Genomic DNA, 22,819 nt, shown 5'->3' with positions numbered 1-22,819 from the left:
TTCTGAAATTAATTTTAGTCCATATCAGGATTATAATCAAAAACAATTTATTTAAGGTTTGCTATTACGCAGCAATGTCCATCTTTTAACATAAAAAATACAGGTAGTACAAGTACGTTCAAATTCACTTTATGTGATGGTACATTTCTAATCTGGCTGTTTAGAAATGAACCCCTGCAAAGTCTTCTATAAAAAGCAAGACACATGCAGAACATTGGCAGTGATAACCTCAACAAAATAATAATTATAAAACAAACACCATTAAAACTGAAATTACATATTACAGCTACATATCATAAGGGTTAGTTCAGTGTGAAAGGAATATTAATCCAAGAATACAGCACTCAATTTTCCTGGCTTAAGTCAAACCATTTCTACCCTTCTATCCAGTATCATACAAAAAGAATAAGCTCTTTAAAAGGCAGTCAAAATATGAAACGTTTAAATGGTTAAACAAGACAAAAATACACTTAAGGTTGTGCTAATACACTTCAGTCTCATCTGTCTGTAAATTTGCATAAGGCTTTTCTCAGCAGTCCCTAACTAAAATAACTAATAAATGCACACACAAATAAATCTTGTCACACAAAAAAACATTATTCACCGAATAACTACAATATCTAATAAAATATTTGAGAATTATTATTAATAATACCAAAGAATAATTTCAAAATCAAACTTCTCATGCATCATATTACGCACACTGAGGTGTTATGCGGTTTGTGTAATACTTGGAATTTGCCTGCAGGTGATCTGTAGGAACACAGTCACGACTCGCATAGAGTAGCTAAAGATAAAACGCACTTCTATTTACTTATTTATTTTTGAGGGAAATGTACTAATAAAAATAGTTCTTTTGAGATTGATTTTTGAGAATGTCTCAAAAGAGCTCCCTAGAGGTGTGCATTGACATGTAAATCAATACAATCTCTGCAGCAGCCACGACAATTATATCACTTTTTACTTGTGTTTTTTTATGGAAATAAAACTTTGCGTTGAAGAAAAGTAGATTTTTGTTTGTATATGCTGTCAATTATAGTTCTTAGAAAGAAAATCGGAATCGGCAAAAATCGGTATCGGCAGATCACACTAACAAAAAAACGGAAATCGGAATCGGCCAAGAAAATTGCAATCGGTGCATCTCTATTGTAAAGTAATTCATATGAGGGCACAATTTACATGTGCCTACAAAAGGAGTTTTTAAGATAATGAGGAACAACATCAGTCAAGCTTGTCCAATTTCTTTGGCTGGGTTTGCATGCTGGAATCTATCCAAATCAATTGTTTATTTCTGCGCGCTTCATATTAGACAAAATCAAGGTTAGTTGTAAGCAACATTGTTCAATGTCTAGGCCCTGCAAACACTAGCACAACTGACTTTCTTAAAGTACCATCAAACTAAAGTGTATAGTAGGTGCAGCACATGCATTCAAGTGTGTTATGTAGAATGCATATACAGTGATTCAATGTGAATGATGCACAACACTAGTGCATTTATTGTACAATAGAATGATATTAATCGTTTTGACTGCAGTGATCAATCAAGGGTGGACTTATAAATTCTTTCATGGATATATGGATGCATTTCATGGATATATTGTATTGGTTTTAAGAACCTGGGTTGTCATTTTCTCTACCTGCGCACCACTGAAAGCGTTTCATTATCAGACAAACTTAACCTTGTGACACTATTTTGTTTAGGGGTGCAGGTGAGTTTTGTTACAGTGTTCCCTGTGCAGTATGTTTGTGATAAATAAAACATCTGCTCAAAATCATTCTGCATTTCTGAAATTAATTTTAGTCCATATCAGGATTATAATCAAAAACTATTTATTTAAGGTTTGCTATTACGCAGCAATGTCCATCTTTTAACATAAAAAATACAGGTAGTACAAGTACGTTCAAATTCACTTTATGTGATGGTACATTTCTAATCTGGCTGTTTAGAAATGAACCCCTGCAAAGTCTTCTATAAAAAGCAAGACACATGCAGAACATTGGCAGTGATAACCTCAACAAAATAATAATTATAAAACAAACACCATTAAAACTGAAATTACATATTACAGCTACATATCATAAGGGTTAGTTCAGTGTGAAAGGAATATTAATCCAAGAATACAGCACTCAATTTTCCTGGCTTAAGTCAAACCATTTCTACCCTTCTATCCAGTATCATACAAAAAGAATAAGCTCTTTAAAAGGCAGTCAAAATATGAAACGTTTAAATGGTTAAACAAGACAAAAATACACTTAAGGTTGTGCTAATACACTTCAGTCTCATCTGTCTGTAAATTTGCATAAGGCTTTTCTCAGCAGTCCCTAACTAAAATAACTAATAAATGCACACACAAATAAATCTTGTTACACAAAAAAACATTATTCACCGAATAACTACAATATCTAATAAAATATTTGAGAATAATTAGTAATAATACCGAAGAATAATTTCAAAATCAAACTTCTCATGCATCATATTACGCACACTGAGGTGTTATGCGGTTTGTGTAATACTTGGAATTTGCCTGCAGGTGATCTGTAGGAACACAGTCACGACTCACATAGGGTAGCTAAAGATAAAACGCACTTCTAATTACTTATTTATTTTTGAGGGAAATGTACCAATAAAAATAGTTCTTTTGAGATTGATTATTGAGAATGTCTCAAAAGAGCTCCCTAGAGGAGTGCATTGACATGTAAATCAATACAATCTCTGCAGCAGCCACGACAATTATATCCCGCGTCACATCCCTCATTTACTTCTAACATATTTGGGTGCAACACCTTTGTGAAGCCCTCACAATTATCTCATTGTTTTGCACACAAAACACACGCTCAGTGAAAAGGCAACATACTGTTTGTAAATGTGTTGGTTTTTCAAAGCTAACAGCAGACAAAACACTAAATCTAGTCTAAATAAATGGTACTTTCTAGTCAAAACACCCTGTAAAGTCCACCTGATCTGAGATCAAAGGTGCTTTCTGTCAGCATTTCTTTATTACTAATAAACTAATTACTAACCTTTTTATTGTACCTCTGAGTTACTGGTGACAGTGCTAAGCTTTAAAAAACGCCCACTCCTCAAAAAAGAAAAAAAAAAATTGTCATAATTTATTCATCTCCATGTCGTTCCACATCTGTATGACTTACTTTCTCCCGCAAAACACAAAAGAAGATACTTTGAAGAGTGTTTCAATGGACCTCTTTCACATTTCCAGGGTTTCTCAAAAGCGGAAGTCGTCGAATAGTAGTTGAGTAAACTTTTATAGCGGTGAATATCAAAATAAAAAAATCCATGATAGTGTTTCCACAACTTTCTAAAAGAGGAGAAAATACAGACAGGTTGGCTACAGCAGTCCAAAACAACATATTGACTTTTGTTGTATATGGAGAAAAAAACGCTTTTAAACTCATTTCATCAGATATTTTTGAAAATATCGAAGAAAGAATGTCATACAGGTTTAAAACATCTTGAGGGTAAGTAAATAATGACAATTTTAATTTTTTTGTGAACCGTCCTTTTTATACACAAACCTTTTTTGTTTCTTTTAAAGTTGGTCAAGTCACTCAAATAACTTAAAAAAGCAAACAGCTACTTTTAACAAATCAATTCAATATTACTAGATTTGGTGACTGATCATTATGTGGCATGGAGTAGGATTTTCCATTTGTGTGAGGTCTGAACATGCTTTGGATCTTCCTGTAATATACACTTAAAACCAGTTGCAAAATGCAAATTTGTAAAGGACATCTAAACCTACATATATATTCATTGGTAATTATGACTAATCAGTAGAAAAGGACTTCTCACTTCATGTGGTCCTTAAAGTGAACATCATGTGTTTTCACAGTGTTAACAGTAGATGAGAATCCCGTGTAAAAGGGCTGCTATTAGCCAAGTGGAAGTTTCCATAGAAACCATCAGCCATTTGCCGCCTCATAATGGCAAATTAGCTACGACTCCTCGTGTCTTTGGTACCACACAGCAATAATGTTGTCTCTTGCACATAGTTTCCAACTGGCAGTTATTAAAGACTGGAATACACTACAAAACTTTTCCTCAGATCTTTGCCCCAATTTGCCATCTGGATGAGGATGACACAAATTACCAAAGTCTGAAGATTTTGGCGCTCACAGATTTCGCAGAAAATTGCGTAGTGTATAATGGATAAAGACTGATTTTTTTAGCTTCAGACTATGATACCATCTAGTTTCTGAGAGTATCAAACATGTTTGATATTTTAAGCCAATTTTAGAACACATTGTTTTCATTTGTCATGCGTCTCCATCAACGAGGCACATGTTTCTGCATGACTTTGCTGTTTTCAGAATGACTTGAAAGTCTGGTAGTGTGTGATCTTCAAGGTGAGGTCAAATTGTCCTGAAGTTGTTCTGCAAAGTTTTTAGCTGGTGAAATCCAGTCAATTTCAATGGGAATCCACTCAATTAAGAATTTCACGCAAGGGCTAAAGATTTCCCCATGCAGATTTCGCAACAGGTTCAAGTTGATCACATGGATTCGCTATGTTGACCAACAGAAAACTGCTTGGTTTGAAAGTGACTTCGGTGTGATACGTCTCTACACTATTGACAATCAACCTTTTTAGCCTGCAAAAAAAAGTGACCGCATCTTAGTCATTTAGTGTGTGGTGCTTAGTTTCAGCAAGTGTACTGTATGATGCCTAGTGTTTTAAAATTATACAGATTTTAAAAGTTGTGAAGTGTATTCCAGCCTTAACCTGCCATTCCGCCTCTAGCTAATCCACTGCAGTTATTGCAGTAAAATACCTTTGCGCCAAAAACAAAATAACACCAAAAAATTTGGTGTTTTCTCAGTCGGACTATTCTTCAATGCTACACAGGGGTGACACTGAGGTCTTCAGACAAGGAAAAGCCAGAATCCCTGTCCCTCATGGGCTTCTCAGACTGGGTGTGCCTCCTTACATCCTCATGTCCGTAGCTAGCATGGCGTTTCACCAGTGGTTTGTGGGTAAATGTTGTGGCCAGGCCGAGGGCAGCAAGTGAAGACGTAGCTGAAGAGCTGCTGCTGGGCTCCACAGATTTGGACACAACTACAGGCAAACTCTCAGTCTCGTATCTCTGCTCATCGTATGCATAGTTTACGTTGCCACACGGGAAGCTTTGGAGTTTCGCCAAGTCCATAACCGCAGCGAGCGAGCCGCCCGTAGCCCCTGTTGGACCCTTCCGAGAGGGAGACCCTGTAGGACTAAACGTGGTCTGGGAGGATGCTGCAGACAAAGGTGGGGATGTCGAGACATTTGTTTTAACTTCTATTCCAGGGTCAATGCGCTCCGAGGTAGAGGATGGGACAGATATGGACGTGGGGTTGCAAGACAGTGGCATGGACTGGGTGTGACATAAGGCCGTCTTCCCCCTTCCGTAGCTCTCCAGGATCCAGGAACCGTAGGTGGGGTTCCAAAGGTTTTTAGTCTTGTTCTTTAATTTCTGGCTGCCTGATGACGAACTGCTCCTGGAGCACGGCCGGTGATCTGGGACTTGAAGCCATTGTCCTGGACAAACTGAAGGAACTGGCTCAGCCCAACACGGCTCTAATGTTTCTCGGTACGTGCCCACCTCCTGTGTGAGATGGACCGATCTTTGTAGCTTTGTAGGTTTGAGGGCTTGTGGGGCTGAACCAGTGATGCCCATTCGAGGGGAAGCATCCTGGGACACAGAGTGGGCCACTAGAAGAGGGGTCATACTGCCTGATCCTTCAGGACGGATCACAGTGCCACCTTCTTCTTCGACAGCTGGACCGTACTCCACTGGAAGAGGGGTGTTGATGACATCAGGGTCCTGACGGATCAAAGGATGCAAGAAGAAAAGGGTCAATACAAGTGATGCAAGTCAGGGTTTTTCATTATTATTACTATTACTGGATTATTTTATTTTGTTGACTCAACTTTTTAAGATTAAGAAATAAAATAAATCTGCCAGTAGTTTTGTGAGTAAAAAAAAAAAATTTGGTGTTTCTTATGGTTTCTTTTTGCCACTGGGGGTTATAATCAGTGTTGTTAACATTAACTAAAACTAAGACTATTAAAAATTGTTTTTGAGAATTGAAATAATGCTGAAATAAACCACAATTTAAATGAAACTTGAATGGAATTTAGAAAATATTGCCTTGGTAACTACCTGAAATAAACAAGTTTAGGTTCAAGTTCTAAAATTACTAAAACTGAAATAAAGATAAATAGAAATATAAAAAATTAATAATGACAAAAGCACATAACATAAAGCATAAACAAAAATGAAAACTGAATTTTAAATAAAAAAAGCTCATTTAAAATATGAATAAATATGATAATAGTATATAAATACAAGCTACTTGGGAACGATATTTACTGTAAAAGATGCTACAGAAATACATTTTTTAACAATTAAAAAAATAAATTATTTAATTTTGGAAATGTTTTTATTATATCATGCTTAATAGTTTTCTCATGAAGTATAAATGGGTCTTTGTACACAATAATATATTTTAGGAAGCGGGGACCAAGACAGAAATATATTTGAAAACCTCAGATCTAAGCAAATTAAATGATCACAGCATCTGATGTAAATTAAAAAAAAAACTAAAATCTAAATCTGTCAGATTCAGACTCTGTTATACCTGTGTACAGTAGTTGATCCTCTCTAAAAGAGTAGAGAAGTTTGGTCGGTGTTCTGGACAGTGTTGCCAACACTGTGTCATGATCCGATAACTAAAACAGAACGAAATCCAAAACACTTACAGTAATTATAACAATTATTCTGTTAATTATTATAATTAAAACAGATTAGTCACATTTCACTAATGAAATATACTTCTTCATAGCTTCTAAGTCACATTTTTTACATTCACATTTATTTAAAGGGGACATTGGATGCAAAATTCACTTTTACATGTGTGGACACAACCACCCTACAATGATAAAAATACATTCACTTATCAAGCCATTTTGATTTTCTGAGCAATATGACGCCACGACCTCTGATGGACCCGATGGTCCCGTATTAGCATATTTCCGCCCTCAGCCAGTTGTACCCTGTCCGCCATTTTCTCCGTGCTCAAGCAGCTGTAGCAACAATGTCTCGTAAGCAATGCAGGCGTTTTGTAGTTGGATGTAAAAGTGAACATGAGAGTCTTCATTTTCTCCCAACATCAGAGCCACTGAGGACGCAGTGGATTAGTTTTGTTTTTGATGGTAATGCGAATACCGAATACACCTAAATTCGTTTATGTCTGTCAAATCATTTTACTCCAGACTGCTTTCTGAACGAGGGACAATTCAAGGCAGGTTTTGCTAAAAAAAAGTTACAACTCAAGGATGAATCAGTAGTACCTACTCTTCGTGATCCAGCTGCACCTCCAGAAGAAGTAAGTCTTACACTTTATATTTTTATGATTATTTGCAAATCGCCTTTCCTCTTTCATGGAAGTGAGGGGCAGGGTGAGCAGTAGCTCATTATCATTTAAAGACACATGCACCGAAACGGGTCTCTGTGAACAGAGCTGTTTTTGACAAGGTAAAAAGGGTGTTGTTTTACACGACCATTGAGGAATTGTAAATAAAAGCATGTTACAGACATTTCATGAAGACCCTAAAGAATCATACCAACTTGTGAAAAATAGGTCATTCGATGTCCCCTTTAAAGGGATAGTTCCCCCAGGAATTAAAATTCTGTCATTAATTACTCACCCTCATGTCCTTCCAAACCTGTAAGACCTTCGCTCATCTTCTGAACACAAATTAATATATTTTTGATAAAATCCAAGAGCTTTCTGACCCTGCATAGACAGCAAGGGAACTATCACATTGTTGAATAAAGTCGTTATTTTTGTTTTCTTTGCGCAGAAAAAGTATTCTCATAGCTTCATAAAATTAAAGTTGAACCATTGATGTCACACGGACTATTTGAACGATGTCCTTACTAACATTTCTGGGCCTTGAACATGGTAGTTGTGTTGCAGTCTATGGAGGATCAGAAGGCTCTCAGATTTTATCAAAAATATCTTAATATGTGTTCCAAAGATGCACATGAAAATCTGATGAACATCTTACAGGTTTATAACGACATGAGGGTGAGTAATTAATGACAGAATTTTCATTTTTGCGTGAACTATCCCTTTAAGTTCAGTTTAGGCCCGAGATCCATTCTCAAAGCTGTTATTGTTGCTTACACAGGGCCTGGGCAGCTCTTAGGCGGATCCATACGACCTCCACCTGTTACAAACTCCAATACCTCCTGATTGGTCTTGCAGGGATAAGGCATGTATCCAAGAGAGAAAATCTCCCACAGCAGTACCCCAAAAGACCTGCAGATGGAGACAAATTGCATGTAATGACCATGTCTGGCCTCAGGTCTCTGCTCTTTTTATACATAATAAAAATATCTAATAAAAATTGAGTGATATCAATTAATAATTTAATAAATATTATACCTATACAGTGTATTTCTATATATTTTACCTAAATCTTGGCATAACAGTGCACTAAACACTGATTTAAAAACTATAGTTCTTTTTAGATGCTAACAAAAGAAGGTCTTTCAGTACACCAGATCTGTTATATACCAGGTGTCAGTCTTGCATGTAAAAATGCCCTCTAGAAAGGCTTCAGGTGGCATCCACTTCACCGGTAACATTGCACGGCCACCCTTCCTATAGTAACTCGCCCTGCAATGCAAAGTATTCCTTTGTCAAAACTCAATGCCTGTGTTCGTTATTACATTTAACAGGTACTAAACCACAAAAAAAGGATGTGAGATAAGAAGTTTGATAAAAGCACCTATAAATGTCTCGAGCCATCCCAAAATCTCCAATTTTAGCCACTCTCTCTGGACCAGGACAAGTCAAAAGGCAGTTTCGTGCTGCAATGTCCCTGAAACACACACCATACATACTTGCTTGACTTGTGTGAGACATCAAGGTCTCAGGCTGGGGTGAGTTCATGACATCTACATATTCACTAAAGAGCAGTTTACACTTATCGAGACAATGATGCTACTTTAGGGCAAAATTCTGTCAGGTTTGGCTGTGAGAAATCACCTGTGGATGAAGTGGTTCTCTTCTAGATAGCGACAACCAAGTGCAATGTCTCTGGCCATATGCAGAAGCTCCAGCATACTTAGAGAAGACGGATGATTCTGTGGAAAAACACGATATGAATATTTCGGAACTACACAGTACTTCTATTGTACATATTCAAGTTCTTTTAGAGAATTGTTTTGTATTTAAATTGTGCTTATCTTACCTCTCTTCATAATAAATGGAATGTATTATTCATAATTAATGTTGTTTTCTAATGCAAAGTATGTTCCACACATGTTGGCAAACAATCGTCATGAAAGCAAAAATGACTGCTAACTGAGAAACAGAGTTATATATATAAACATATATAAACAGTATGGTGTCTATAGACTCAAATACACACAAACACTCACAGTTCTGGGCCGGTTTAGTCTCAGGAAAGTCTTCATGTCTCCTCCTGTCATGAGCTCCAGCAGTATGAAGCGAGGCAGGATCTGCAGACTGACGCCAATACAGCGCACAATGTTCTGATGGCTGAACTTACTGCACAAAAGAGTGAAGGAAACTGAACTATTCAGAAGAACGGACAACTTGACTCACACACAGCATGTCAATGATAATATTGAGTGAATATGTCATTTCAAATGAATATTTGGCTGTATTCCAAACCCTGTTTATAGTTTATTTTGCTCATCTTGGTTTAAGCATCTTGAAATGAAGGGCAACAGATTTTTAAGCCACTGTACTGAACAATGGAATCCTTTTACAGATCAAACATCTTATTTAAATACTTTGACTTTTTCTTCTTATGATATATCATAACATTTTTCAAATATATGCATTATTAAGGCTAGTTTTTCCAACCATTTTTGTCTTATATAATATATCCCTGTAATCCCATCAATAAAGCTCAATATTGCACTAGTAAATCATTAGTACCTGTATAATACTTCTTCATGTAAATAAATAAATAAGGGATTTTAATCTTTTGACAGCTTTACTGTTTTATTTTAAAAGGTTTATGTAAAGTTATTTATATGAGTTTTTATTTTACATAATTTTATATATTATTTTGTATAATAATATACATTTTATAAGTTATATTATGCACCTATTTGAACATTTCTGCATGATTAGCTTTACAAAGTCAAGTCAAAATGAAAATATCCACTGGTAGGGAATCACTGATCTAGCCCATGCAAATGAAGTATGAAGCATATGATGTTTTTCATTAACTACAGTACGCTTTGCTCAGAAGACTATGAATCACTAGAAAATATCTGCTGCTTGACTAAAGAGGATGCCATACCCTCAAAAACAAACAACAGATGTGAACCTGCTAATCACAACAAACGATTAAAAAGAACGGAACAGATTTCATAGCCTACAGTTAGTTCGACTGAGAGCAGAGGATTGGAATGACAATGTCTCATCCCTCATTTTCTGTCTGTCGCACACATGTGCGGCCACAGCAGTGCTGTGAGTGTGTGCTGCAGCCAAGCATACCTCATAATCAGAGCCTCCATTAGGAAATCCATCTCATCCTGCTCAGAACAGATTTCTGGAAGAGTCTGTCAGAGGGATGGAGAGAGATAAAACACAGAATCAATTAAGAGAAGCCAGAAACCCGTTTCAAAGGGAAAGGCAGATCTGGGAATACTCACCTTTATAGCAACCTGCATGGCTGTGTTTTCTCCATTCATACCCAAAACCTGTCCCTCATACACTTCCCCAAAGGCACCGTGTCCCAACGCCCTATAGTTAAAAATTCCAGACAGCCATCATTACTGACACGTTTAAATGTGGAACTAATTTCCAGTAATTTTACATGTCATCACAGAATATTAAATGAATATTGTGGGTTGAATGTGGTACATACTGCAGACTTCCAGTCTATAATTTGTTTTAAGTTATGTACAAGTCAACATTATTTTTAGTTGTTATTCAACAGCACATCACACATATGCTGTCAACAGAGCTCAACATGTATTTAACCCAGAACATTATTTTAACTAGTAACAGAACCAGCGCAACCTGGGTTATATTTTCATTAACTTTGAATTAAATTTGTGAAATTTTACAGAATGAATGCAAATGTGATCAAATGTGTTAAATGGAGCTGAGAGCATTACATTCTTATTGTTGGCTGGTGGAATAAACAAATTAGCCAAAATAAAACATAATGCACAGACATAATGTTAACATACAATGCACAGTGGATGTGTAAGACTTTCCATTAAAATTCTGAAGAATTCACAGAACTTTACATGGAATTCTGTGCATGCAGATTCCGTGTTGGCCTGTGATGACTCACAGTTTGCAGACACCATCCTTGAGCCTTAACCACCTTAACCTTGTAAACATTAGATAATGCATTAGGTATCAAGAACTAAAAATGAAAAATCTTTTACAACGTGTATTACTCTAGGTTCATGTCAACTTCTATATAAACTACTCTATTTTTTATTTGTTTTAAATAAATTAGCATTAATGTATTATGAATAAACACTGAACAACAGCATATTTACAAATAACAGTAACCTAGATCAATAAATTCTAAAAAAAAAAAAAAAGATTATTATTTAAGATCAAATAATTATTAAATTAAAGAAAAAAGTTAAAAAAGTATATGACTCAGAATAATCTATTATGCCCTACTGTTCAATAGTTTGAGAAATAATACTTTCATACAGCAAGGATGCATTAATTGTCACAGTAAAGACATTTATAATTTAACAAAAGATTTTTATTTCAAATAAACGCTGTCCTTTTGAACTTTCTATTCATCAAAGAATCCTGAAAAAAAGTATCATGGTTTCCACAAAAAACTGTTTTCAACATTGATAATATTAAGTTCCCTTTCAGTCGGTCACTCTCGACGTCACGTCGGATGACCGACGAATTGGGATCTCGCTTAGAGAGACCAATCCACTTCGAGTGTAAACTAAACGAGCCAATGCACATTGGCATGCGATTATTGCATCCAGCTGCTGCTGATCACAGCGTGAGTATAAGTAGGCAGCAGATGCAGCGCATATTCAGGTTTTCGCTGAGGAGCCAAGCCGGTGACCCGGCCGCTCAGCGGTGGTACAGGAGCTGTGGCGACGGGACGTGACGTCTCCGTTCCCTCCTTCAGGGAACGAGGGTTACATACGTAACCGAGACGTTCCCTTTCAGTCGGTCACTCTCGACGTCACGTCGGATGACCGACGAATTGGGATCTCGCTTAGAGAGACCAATCCACTTCGAGTGTAAACTAAACGAGCCAATGCACATTGGCATGCGATTATTGCATCCAGCTGCTGCTGATCACAGCGTGAGTATAAGTAGGCAGCAGATGCAGCGCATATTCAGGTTTTCGCTGAGGAGCCAAGCCGGTGACCCGGCCGCTCAGCGGTGGTACAGGAGCTGTGGCGACGGGACGTGACGTCTCCGTTCCCTCCTTCAGGGAACGAGGGTTACATACGTAACCGAGACGTTCCCTTTCAGTCGGTCACTCTCGACGTCACGTCGGATGACCGACGAATTGGGATCTCGCTTAGAGAGACCAATCCACTTCGAGTGTAAACTAAACGAGCCAATGCACATTGGCATGCGATTATTGCATCCAGCTGCTGCTGATCACAGCGTGAGTATAAGTAGGCAGCAGATGCAGCGCATATTCAGGTTTTCGCTGAGGAGCCAAGCCGGTGACCCGGCCGCTCAGCGGTGGTACAGGAGCTGTGGCGACGGGACGTGACGTCTCCGTTCCCTCCTTCAGGGAACGAGGGTTACATACGTAACCGAGACGTTCCCTTTCAGTCGGTCACTCTCGACGTCACGTCGGATGACCGACGAATTGGGATCTCGCTTAGAGAGACCAATCCACTTCGAGTGTAAACTAAACGAGCCAATGCACATTGGCATGCGATTATTGCATCCAGCTGCTGCTGATCACAGCGTGAGTATAAGTAGGCAGCAGATGCAGCGCATATTCAGGTTTTCGCTGAGGAGCCAAGCCGGTGACCCGGCCGCTCAGCGGTGGTACAGGAGCTGTGGCGACGGGACGTGACGTCTCCGTTCCCTCCTTCAGGGAACGAGGGTTACATACGTAACCGAGACGTTCCCTTTCAGTCGGTCACTCTCGACGTCACGTCGGATGACCGACGAATTGGGATCTCGCTTAGAGAGACCAATCCACTTCGAGTGTAAACTAAACGAGCCAATGCACATTGGCATGCGATTATTGCATCCAGCTGCTGCTGATCACAGCGTGAGTATAAGTAGGCAGCAGATGCAGCGCATATTCAGGTTTTCGCTGAGGAGCCAAGCCGGTGACCCGGCCGCTCAGCGGTGGTACAGGAGCTGTGGCGACGGGACGTGACGTCTCCGTTCCCTCCTTCAGGGAACGAGGGTTACATACGTAACCGAGACGTTCCCTTTCAGTCGGTCACTCTCGACGTCACGTCGGATGACCGACGAATTGGGATCTCGCTTAGAGAGACCAATCCACTTCGAGTGTAAACTAAACGAGCCAATGCACATTGGCATGCGATTATTGCATCCAGCTGCTGCTGATCACAGCGTGAGTATAAGTAGGCAGCAGATGCAGCGCATATTCAGGTTTTCGCTGAGGAGCCAAGCCGGTGACCCGGCCGCTCAGCGGTGGTACAGGAGCTGTGGCGACGGGACGTGACGTCTCCGTTCCCTCCTTCAGGGAACGAGGGTTACATACGTAACCGAGACGTTCCCTTTCAGTCGGTCACTCTCGACGTCACGTCGGATGACCGACGAATTGGGATCTCGCTTAGAGAGACCAATCCACTTCGAGTGTAAACTAAACGAGCCAATGCACATTGGCATGCGATTATTGCATCCAGCTGCTGCTGATCACAGCGTGAGTATAAGTAGGCAGCAGATGCAGCGCATATTCAGGTTTTCGCTGAGGAGCCAAGCCGGTGACCCGGCCGCTCAGCGGTGGTACAGGAGCTGTGGCGACGGGACGTGACGTCTCCGTTCCCTCCTTCAGGGAACGAGGGTTACATACGTAACCGAGACGTTCCCTTTCAGTCGGTCACTCTCGACGTCACGTCGGATGACCGACGAATTGGGATCTCGCTTAGAGAGACCAATCCACTTCGAGTGTAAACTAAACGAGCCAATGCACATTGGCATGCGATTATTGCATCCAGCTGCTGCTGATCACAGCGTGAGTATAAGTAGGCAGCAGATGCAGCGCATATTCAGGTTTTCGCTGAGGAGCCAAGCCGGTGACCCGGCCGCTCAGCGGTGGTACAGGAGCTGTGGCGACGGGACGTGACGTCTCCGTTCCCTCCTTCAGGGAACGAGGGTTACATACGTAACCGAGACGTTCCCTTTCAGTCGGTCACTCTCGACGTCACGTCGGATGACCGACGAATTGGGATCTCGCTTAGAGAGACCAATCCACTTCGAGTGTAAACTAAACGAGCCAATGCACATTGGCATGCGATTATTGCATCCAGCTGCTGCTGATCACAGCGTGAGTATAAGTAGGCAGCAGATGCAGCGCATATTCAGGTTTTCGCTGAGGAGCCAAGCCGGTGACCCGGCCGCTCAGCGGTGGTACAGGAGCTGTGGCGACGGGACGTGACGTCTCCGTTCCCTCCTTCAGGGAACGAGGGTTACATACGTAACCGAGACGTTCCCTTTCAGTCGGTCACTCTCGACGTCACGTCGGATGACCGACGAATTGGGATCTCGCTTAGAGAGACCAATCCACTTCGAGTGTAAACTAAACGAGCCAATGCACATTGGCATGCGATTATTGCATCCAGCTGCTGCTGATCACAGCGTGAGTATAAGTAGGCAGCAGATGCAGCGCATATTCAGGTTTTCGCTGAGGAGCCAAGCCGGTGACCCGGCCGCTCAGCGGTGGTACAGGAGCTGTGGCGACGGGACGTGACGTCTCCGTTCCCTCCTTCAGGGAACGAGGGTTACATACGTAACCGAGACGTTCCCTTTCAGTCGGTCACTCTCGACGTCACGTCGGATGACCGACGAATTGGGATCTCGCTTAGAGAGACCAATCCACTTCGAGTGTAAACTAAACGAGCCAATGCACATTGGCATGCGATTATTGCATCCAGCTGCTGCTGATCACAGCGTGAGTATAAGTAGGCAGCAGATGCAGCGCATATTCAGGTTTTCGCTGAGGAGCCAAGCCGGTGACCCGGCCGCTCAGCGGTGGTACAGGAGCTGTGGCGACGGGACGTGACGTCTCCGTTCCCTCCTTCAGGGAACGAGGGTTACATACGTAACCGAGACGTTCCCTTTCAGTCGGTCACTCTCGACGTCACGTCGGATGACCGACGAATTGGGATCTCGCTTAGAGAGACCAATCCACTTCGAGTGTAAACTAAACGAGCCAATGCACATTGGCATGCGATTATTGCATCCAGCTGCTGCTGATCACAGCGTGAGTATAAGTAGGCAGCAGATGCAGCGCATATTCAGGTTTTCGCTGAGGAGCCAAGCCGGTGACCCGGCCGCTCAGCGGTGGTACAGGAGCTGTGGCGACGGGACGTGACGTCTCCGTTCCCTCCTTCAGGGAACGAGGGTTACATACGTAACCGAGACGTTCCCTTTCAGTCGGTCACTCTCGACGTCACGTCGGATGACCGACGAATTGGGATCTCGCTTAGAGAGACCAATCCACTTCGAGTGTAAACTAAACGAGCCAATGCACATTGGCATGCGATTATTGCATCCAGCTGCTGCTGATCACAGCGTGAGTATAAGTAGGCAGCAGATGCAGCGCATATTCAGGTTTTCGCTGAGGAGCCAAGCCGGTGACCCGGCCGCTCAGCGGTGGTACAGGAGCTGTGGCGACGGGACGTGACGTCTCCGTTCCCTCCTTCAGGGAACGAGGGTTACATACGTAACCGAGACGTTCCCTTTCAGTCGGTCACTCTCGACGTCACGTCGGATGACCGACGAATTGGGATCTCGCTTAGAGAGACCAATCCACTTCGAGTGTAAACTAAACGAGCCAATGCACATTGGCATGCGATTATTGCATCCAGCTGCTGCTGATCACAGCGTGAGTATAAGTAGGCAGCAGATGCAGCGCATATTCAGGTTTTCGCTGAGGAGCCAAGCCGGTGACCCGGCCGCTCAGCGGTGGTACAGGAGCTGTGGCGACGGGACGTGACGTCTCCGTTCCCTCCTTCAGGGAACCAGGGTTACATACGTAACCGAGACGATATGTTTCTTGAGCACCAAATCAGCAGATTAGAATGATTTCTGATGGATCGTGTGACACTGAAGACTGGAGTAATGATGCTGAAAATTCAGCTTTGTCATCACAGGAATATATTACATTTGAAAGTATATTAAAATAGGAAAAAAAGTTATTTTAAATTGCAATAATATTTCACAATATTACTGTTCTTACTGTATTTTTGATCAAATGAATTCAGTCTTGCTGAGTATAAGAGACTTCTTTCAAAAACTTTTTTTAAATCTTAGGGACCTCAAACGGTATGTATGAAGCGGCATATAGATACCTGAGGAGGGTGATGTTCTTACGTGGAACCTCCTTAAGCTCACTCAGTGAAGCCGCTTTGCCAGCAAAGCAGTAGTTGGGGTTGTAGTCAGTCATTATGGTTGACGAGCGGATTTTGCTAAGCTTGTACTCTGGGCTCTGTAGTCGAATCCTGACCGCATGCAGGTGGTTCTTCTTACGGTAATAGACTGCAAAAAGACAAAAACACACCAGGAATCAGCAAAAGTGATCATGTTTTTAAGAAGTTCTCTTTAGGAATAATTCCACCTGCTTAATTTGAATAATTATTGGTCTCAGAGTACAATTTGCACAAGATGAAAGTGATGCATCATAAAAGTGTCAACAGACTTTCAGCATGATGGTAATTTTCAACCAAGTGCACTTATTTCTCCCATGGAATTCTATCAAGAGGACAGAATTGTGCATTATAAAATCAAAAAGCCTCTCAGGTGAGGACTGAAGCTCTGGGCCTGTCAGCAAGCGATCGGGCAGAGTGGACTCACCCTCAGTGGAGGCTGCCCATGTCCCCAATGCAGGTTGGTAGTCTGCTGGGGAGGGCGCTGCATGGAGGTGAGAGGTCCCCTTTTGCCGTCGGGCTGCTGGCGCAGTGGCGCGAAGCGAAGCCGGCAGGAAGTTGACCAGGTATTAAGGGTGAGGGGGGGGAACCCGAGCAAAGACTACCAACCTGCATGGGGGAGAGCTCAGGGGAAGACACACAATTAGCGTCCAGTGGAGCTCTTCTAACTAAGGACCCAGAGACCTCGCTCTGCTGTTTGCATTTGAGTTTAGATTACATGTAAATTGCCGAAAATTACATATAATGTTCAAATTAAATATACAAAACAAAAACCTTTTCAAGAAACATGCTTTAAGATGTCTTTTTAGAGGTCTGTTTCACTTCTCTTTGGGAATTTGGGTTATGACAAGTCTTTATTTATCTTAAAAATACATACAAAACAAGTCATGGCACAGCATTTTACAGTTAGTGCACAAGTCAAACAAACAATATGTTTTTAAATCAAACATAAGAAGGATACATGATATTAAGCATGATCAATATAAAAATATAGCATTTATAGTGATAAGAGTCCATCACATATACATAAAGTTAGAGCACCGTGGCAGATTGTTGGTTTACGGCATATCTCGATCATATTTAAAGGGTTTGGGAAATTGAGTTCTAGAAATGGGTTCTAGTGATTTCTAGGAATGCACAATACATATTTCGATAACAATTTACAATAAGGTTCCTTTTGTTAACATTAGTTAACTACTATACAATAACAACATGAAAAATAGTTCTAAAACATTTTAATTTGTTCATTTCAACATTCACCAATACAATATTAAAATCAAAAGATGTATAATATTACCTGAGCTAACATGAACAAACAATGAACAGCTGTATTTTTATTTTTATTGTTAACTAAAGGTAACAAAGATTAATATATAGTGTAACAAATGTATTGCTCATTGTTGGTTAATTTTAGTTAATCGATATAACCTTACTGTAAAGTGCCATATTCTTTATTTACTGACACTGACCAGATTAAGGTGGTGATAAAAGCAAGTACTTTCTTTCTTCTATTCAAACAATATACTCTTTCTATGCCAAGTTTCTATTGCATATTATAATGTTTTAATGCCTATAGCTTTCCATTAAGTGTAACATTTTAAATTGTAATGTTAGGGGAAAAAACAAACAGTATTTATTTATAATATCGGCCATCATATATGTTATCATATCTTTTTTGTTTTCTTATCTTTTTTGTAGCCAATAAAATATCCTAAGTGATTATATGTAATAAAGTAATTATCAATATAATCACAAATCTCGGTGCATCCCAAAGTCACTGCTTTTGACTTTTGATATAAAAACATTTTTTAGATTCCTTTATGAGAGTTAAATTCAAAGGTTGGTGTTTTGGACAGCCACCAGTGCGATGAAAGTATTATGAATTTTTACCAATATTTTTGAAGAAAAAAATTATAACCTCATTAATTCCACAAGACGCTCACATTTATAGGGACAGTGCATTATGACACCCTCAATATTCCCTCACTGTCCTGTATTGGAAAATAATATTTTTTTTAAGCATAAAATGTTGTTGCAAGTAAAAACACTCAAGTTAAATAGCAGCAATTATAATTAAGATACTGGTCAGCACACATTTACAAAAAAGCCCATCAGTGAGACTGCAGTTAGTTTTGAAAATAATTTGGCTTGATTGTTTATTTACATGCATTAATTTCAAAGGCCATGTTTTAAGGTTAATAGCAGTCCCTGTCTTAGTTCCCTCCTCGTTCCTTTAAGGGGTATTGTGCAACACTACATACAGTAGTTAGATATATAAAAAACAAGCAAGCAATTTGTACGAATATTAAAAACACACTGTTCAAAATTTAACAGAAAAGGTATGTTAAAAGAGTGTGAAATTAACAGCAAGATAACAGCAAGAGCAACCGCAAAATGTTAGGAATTAAGAAACAAGTGAATATATGTGAATATTGCTGGAGGCCTAACTGGCAGTTAGCTTATTTAGCATAACTTAAAGTTTTTGTAATACACATTTGATAGTTCATGGGGGGGGGTTCATGTCATCCATTTTAGCCTGTGTGCACTATGGTTCAAAAGTTTAGGGTCGGTATAATTTTTAAATGTCTCTCTTATGCTCAGCAAGGCTGCATTTATTTGAACAAAAATACAGTAAAAAACACTTTAAAATAACTGTTTTCTATTTGAACATATTTTACAATGTAATTTATTCCTGTAATGGCAAAGCTGAATTTTTAGCAGCCATTTCTCCAGTCTTCAGTGTCACATGGTCCTTCAGAAATGCTGATTTGGAACACTTCTTACAACTTCTGGGGTCGTAACAATTATCAATGTTAACAGTTGTGCTGCTTAATATTTTTGTACCTTGATACATTTTTTCAGCATTCTTGATGAACAAAGTTCAAAAGAATAGCATTTAAGTGCATTATAAATGTCTTTACTGTAACTTTGATCAATTTAATGCCTCCTTGGTGAATAAAAGTATTAATTTTTATTATTAATGAATTATTATTATTAAAGTATTTAAAAAAAAACTTACTGATGCCAAATTGATAGCCAAACTGATAGCCAAAGCTAGTGTATATGTCAACAATTATCAATGTTAACAGTTGTGCTGCTTAATATTTTTGTACCTTGATACATTTTTTCAGCATTCTTGATGAACAAAGTTCAAAAGAATAGCATTTAAGTGCATTATAAATGTCTTTACTGTAACTTTTGATCAATTTAATGCCTCCTTGGTGAATAAAAGTATTAATTTTTATTATTAATGAATTATTATTATTAAAGTATTTTAAAAAAAACTTACTGATGCCAAATTGATAGCCAAACTGATAGCCAAAGCTAGTGTATATGTCAATTGTCACTGTTACTTGTGCCCTTTCCCACAGTATTAAAGTGCTGTATAACATTTGGCCACATAATTGTCCCTAGTGTTTTTTTTTTCATGTCACAGTTTTGTTCATGTCACATTTTTTATCCATTTTCTTTAGGTTTTTTTAAATGATGAAACACTAATGCCCATTGGCTCCAATGTTTTTAAGTTAATTTTGTACTTGAAAAATAATTTTGGGGCATGAAAAAAAAAAAACTAGTCACCAACTTTGATTATAATTCCCATTCTCCTTCCTGTTGTTCTCACAATTATTGTTTGCTACAAGCTCTAAAAGCACTGATGTTGCACTCCCCTGAATTTGCTCTTCTAGGAAATGCAGTTTTTTGCAAGCCTATATATGTCACAGGGAGATAAATGAAGCATGTCAGAGACGATGGCATGTGGAGGGCACAGAGCTGATGCAGAACTGGAAGAGTCTCTTACTGAGTGTGAGGCTGGCACAGGTCAGAACAACACCCGTAACTACTGTGGACGCGATCACCACCAGGATAAATATCAGGGATGGGGGTCTGTCTGCCAGGGAGCCCAATGGAACAACTGGTGGATGACATAAAAAGTGGTGAATTAGAAATATTTCAAACAAATGCTTTTATAGACAAACTTTTAAGGGCAAATGGCCACCGGCTGTTTAGGTACCTAGGCAGGTGACGTTGTCTGGTGCAAGAACCTCATCACTGTCGCACAGGCAGAGGATGAGTCTGGTATCTTCATCTCTCTTACAGCTCTGGGTCTGACAGTGGCTGCAATTTAGATACACCTGGATCTCAGCTTCCCCATGACTCTCCATAGCTAGAACACATACAAATACATCAGTACTGCACAGCACTGCTTCAAAACCCCAGTGCTTCAGTCTAGGGTGTCTTCTTGTAAAAAATTGGGAATCTTGAAATCTGGGGGAAAACAAACAAGATAACGTCTCGGTTCATACGTAACCGAGACGTTCCCTTTCAGTCGGTCACTCTCGACGTCACGTCGGATGACCGACGAATTGGGATCCTACCAAAAGGCCACAGCTACCGCCCCTTCCAGTGTCCTGTGGAAGCCACCTGCGCCCCTACTTTTTGGCGTAGGCCAGGGCTTGCACAAGAGGACCAGCTACTGCTGCTATGGCACTACCCACTGAGTAAGACTGGATAACACTGGGAAAACGTACCCGTTCTACTTGGAACAGGGACGTTACGGAAGCTCCAACCTTCCCGAAGGAGGTTTCGGAAGCAATACACATATGAACATTCCTTGGGTGCATATGGAAGAATGGAGGTGATTGTAACCCTCTTGGAAATGGCAGAAGTCTGCCGGGGAAACACGGGCTCGAGGCTATACCGTGGACTTTACACATATGGGATCCACTTAGGTCTTACATATGGAACCCAGCCTTTTACCGGTTCTCGAGGATTCAACGAGTGAAGGCCTGGTGCCGGACGCTCCGCCACGTCTGGCTGCCGAGTGGACGGAGGAGCTCAACAGGGACTACGGCATGGATTCTCTGGAGTGGTTTTTGCAAGCCGACCCGAAGCCGGGGCCTCTCAGTGCTTCTACCGGTTTGAGGTGAGAACACAGAAGGATACCGGCTCCACACGAAGGCTATAGAATCTAGCGAACGTGTTAGGGGTCGCCCAGCCCGCAGCTCTACAGATATCTGCCAGCGAGGCGCCACGAGCCAGTGCCCAAGAGGATGCAACACTTCTAGTTGAGTGAGCTCGCAATCAGAACGGGCAGGGCACACCCTGTGCCTGATAAGCCAGGGTGATGGCATCCACTATCCAGTGGGCCATCCTCTGTTTAGAGACGGCATTCCCCTTCTGCCGGCCTCCGTGACAGACAAAGAGCTGGTCTGAGGTCCTGAAGCTTTGTGTCTGGTCTACGTAGCACCTTAAGGCTCGAACGGGACAGAGCAAAGCTAGGGCTGGGTCTGCCTCCTCCGAGGGCAGCGCTTGGAGGTTCACCACCTGATCCCTGAAGGGAGTAGCGGGAACCTTGGGCACATAGCCGGGCCGGGGCCTCAGGGTTACCTGGGAATCAGCCGGCCCGAACTCTAGGCACGAATCGTTGACCGAAAATGCGTGCAGGTCCCCTACCCTCTTGATGGAGGCCAATGCCAGCAGGAGCAAAGTCTTCATCGAAAGAAATTTCAGCTCGACCGTCTGCAAAGGCTCAAATGGGCCCTGCTGTAGTGCCGTGAGCACCAGAGTCAGGTCCCAAGAGCGTATAGAGGGGGGCCGTGGAGGATTTAACCTTCTCACCCCCTTAAGGAACCTGACGACCAGGTCATGCTTCCCCAGCGACCTCCCTTCTACGGGGTCGCCTATTTGGTTAGCCGCGATTGCAGCGACATAAACTTTGAGGGTGGAGGGAAACCTTCGCTCCAACCCTTGCTGCAAAAAGGACAGCACGACTCCGATCGGGCATCTTCGGGGGTCTTCTCGGCGAGAAGGGCTGGGTCTGCCTCCTCCGGGGGCAGCGCTTGCAGGCTCACCACCTGATCCCTGAAGGGAGTAGTGGGAACCTTGGGCACATAGTCAGGCCGGGGCCTCAGAGTTACCTGGGAGTCGGCCGGCCCGAACTCTAGGCACGAATCGTCGACCGAAAACGCGTGCAGGTCCCCTACCCTCTTGATGTAGGGCCAAGCAGGAGTAGAGTTTTTATTGACAGAAACTTCAGCTCGACTGTCTGCAAAGGCTCAAATGGGACCTGCTGTAGTGCTGTGAGCACTAGAGTCAGGTCCCAAGAGAGTATAGAGGGGGGCCATGGAGGATTTAGCCTTCTCGCCCCCCTAAGGAACCTGATGATCAGGTCATGCTTCCCCAG

The 22,819-nt window shown here is 41.1% G+C and overlaps 1 protein-coding gene across 1 annotated transcript in view; it reads right to left on the bottom strand.

Annotated features, from left to right (window-relative positions):
• Positions 1 to 4,580: 4,580 nt before the first annotated feature.
• The window catches only part of LOC107733084 (ALK tyrosine kinase receptor-like), a 59,691-nt gene continuing 41,452 nt past the window's right edge, over positions 4,581 to 22,819 (bottom strand). The window contains exons 15-26 of the mRNA XM_016544578.1: positions 20,648 to 20,800; positions 20,435 to 20,548; positions 16,561 to 16,747; positions 10,699 to 10,789; positions 10,541 to 10,605; positions 9,448 to 9,577; positions 9,053 to 9,150; positions 8,793 to 8,885; positions 8,579 to 8,680; positions 8,186 to 8,320; positions 6,635 to 6,725; positions 4,581 to 5,817 (exon numbers count right to left, since the gene is read on the bottom strand). Coding sequence (XP_016400064.1) covers positions 4,855 to 5,817; positions 6,635 to 6,725; positions 8,186 to 8,320; positions 8,579 to 8,680; positions 8,793 to 8,885; positions 9,053 to 9,150; positions 9,448 to 9,577; positions 10,541 to 10,605; positions 10,699 to 10,789; positions 16,561 to 16,747; positions 20,435 to 20,548; positions 20,648 to 20,800 — 2,222 coding nt within the window. The 3' untranslated portion in view covers positions 4,581 to 4,854. The remainder of the gene's footprint in view (positions 5,818 to 6,634; positions 6,726 to 8,185; positions 8,321 to 8,578; positions 8,681 to 8,792; positions 8,886 to 9,052; positions 9,151 to 9,447; positions 9,578 to 10,540; positions 10,606 to 10,698; positions 10,790 to 16,560; positions 16,748 to 20,434; positions 20,549 to 20,647; positions 20,801 to 22,819) is intronic.

The sequence above is a fragment of the Sinocyclocheilus rhinocerous genome, unplaced genomic scaffold (assembly GCF_001515625.1).
Source record: "Sinocyclocheilus rhinocerous isolate Xijiao unplaced genomic scaffold, SAMN03320098_v1.1 scaffold8, whole genome shotgun sequence".
Taxonomy (NCBI): Eukaryota; Metazoa; Chordata; class Actinopteri; order Cypriniformes; family Cyprinidae; genus Sinocyclocheilus; species Sinocyclocheilus rhinocerous.
Note: the sequence above shows the minus strand (reverse complement) of the source record. Positions and strands in the feature narration are given on the sequence as shown.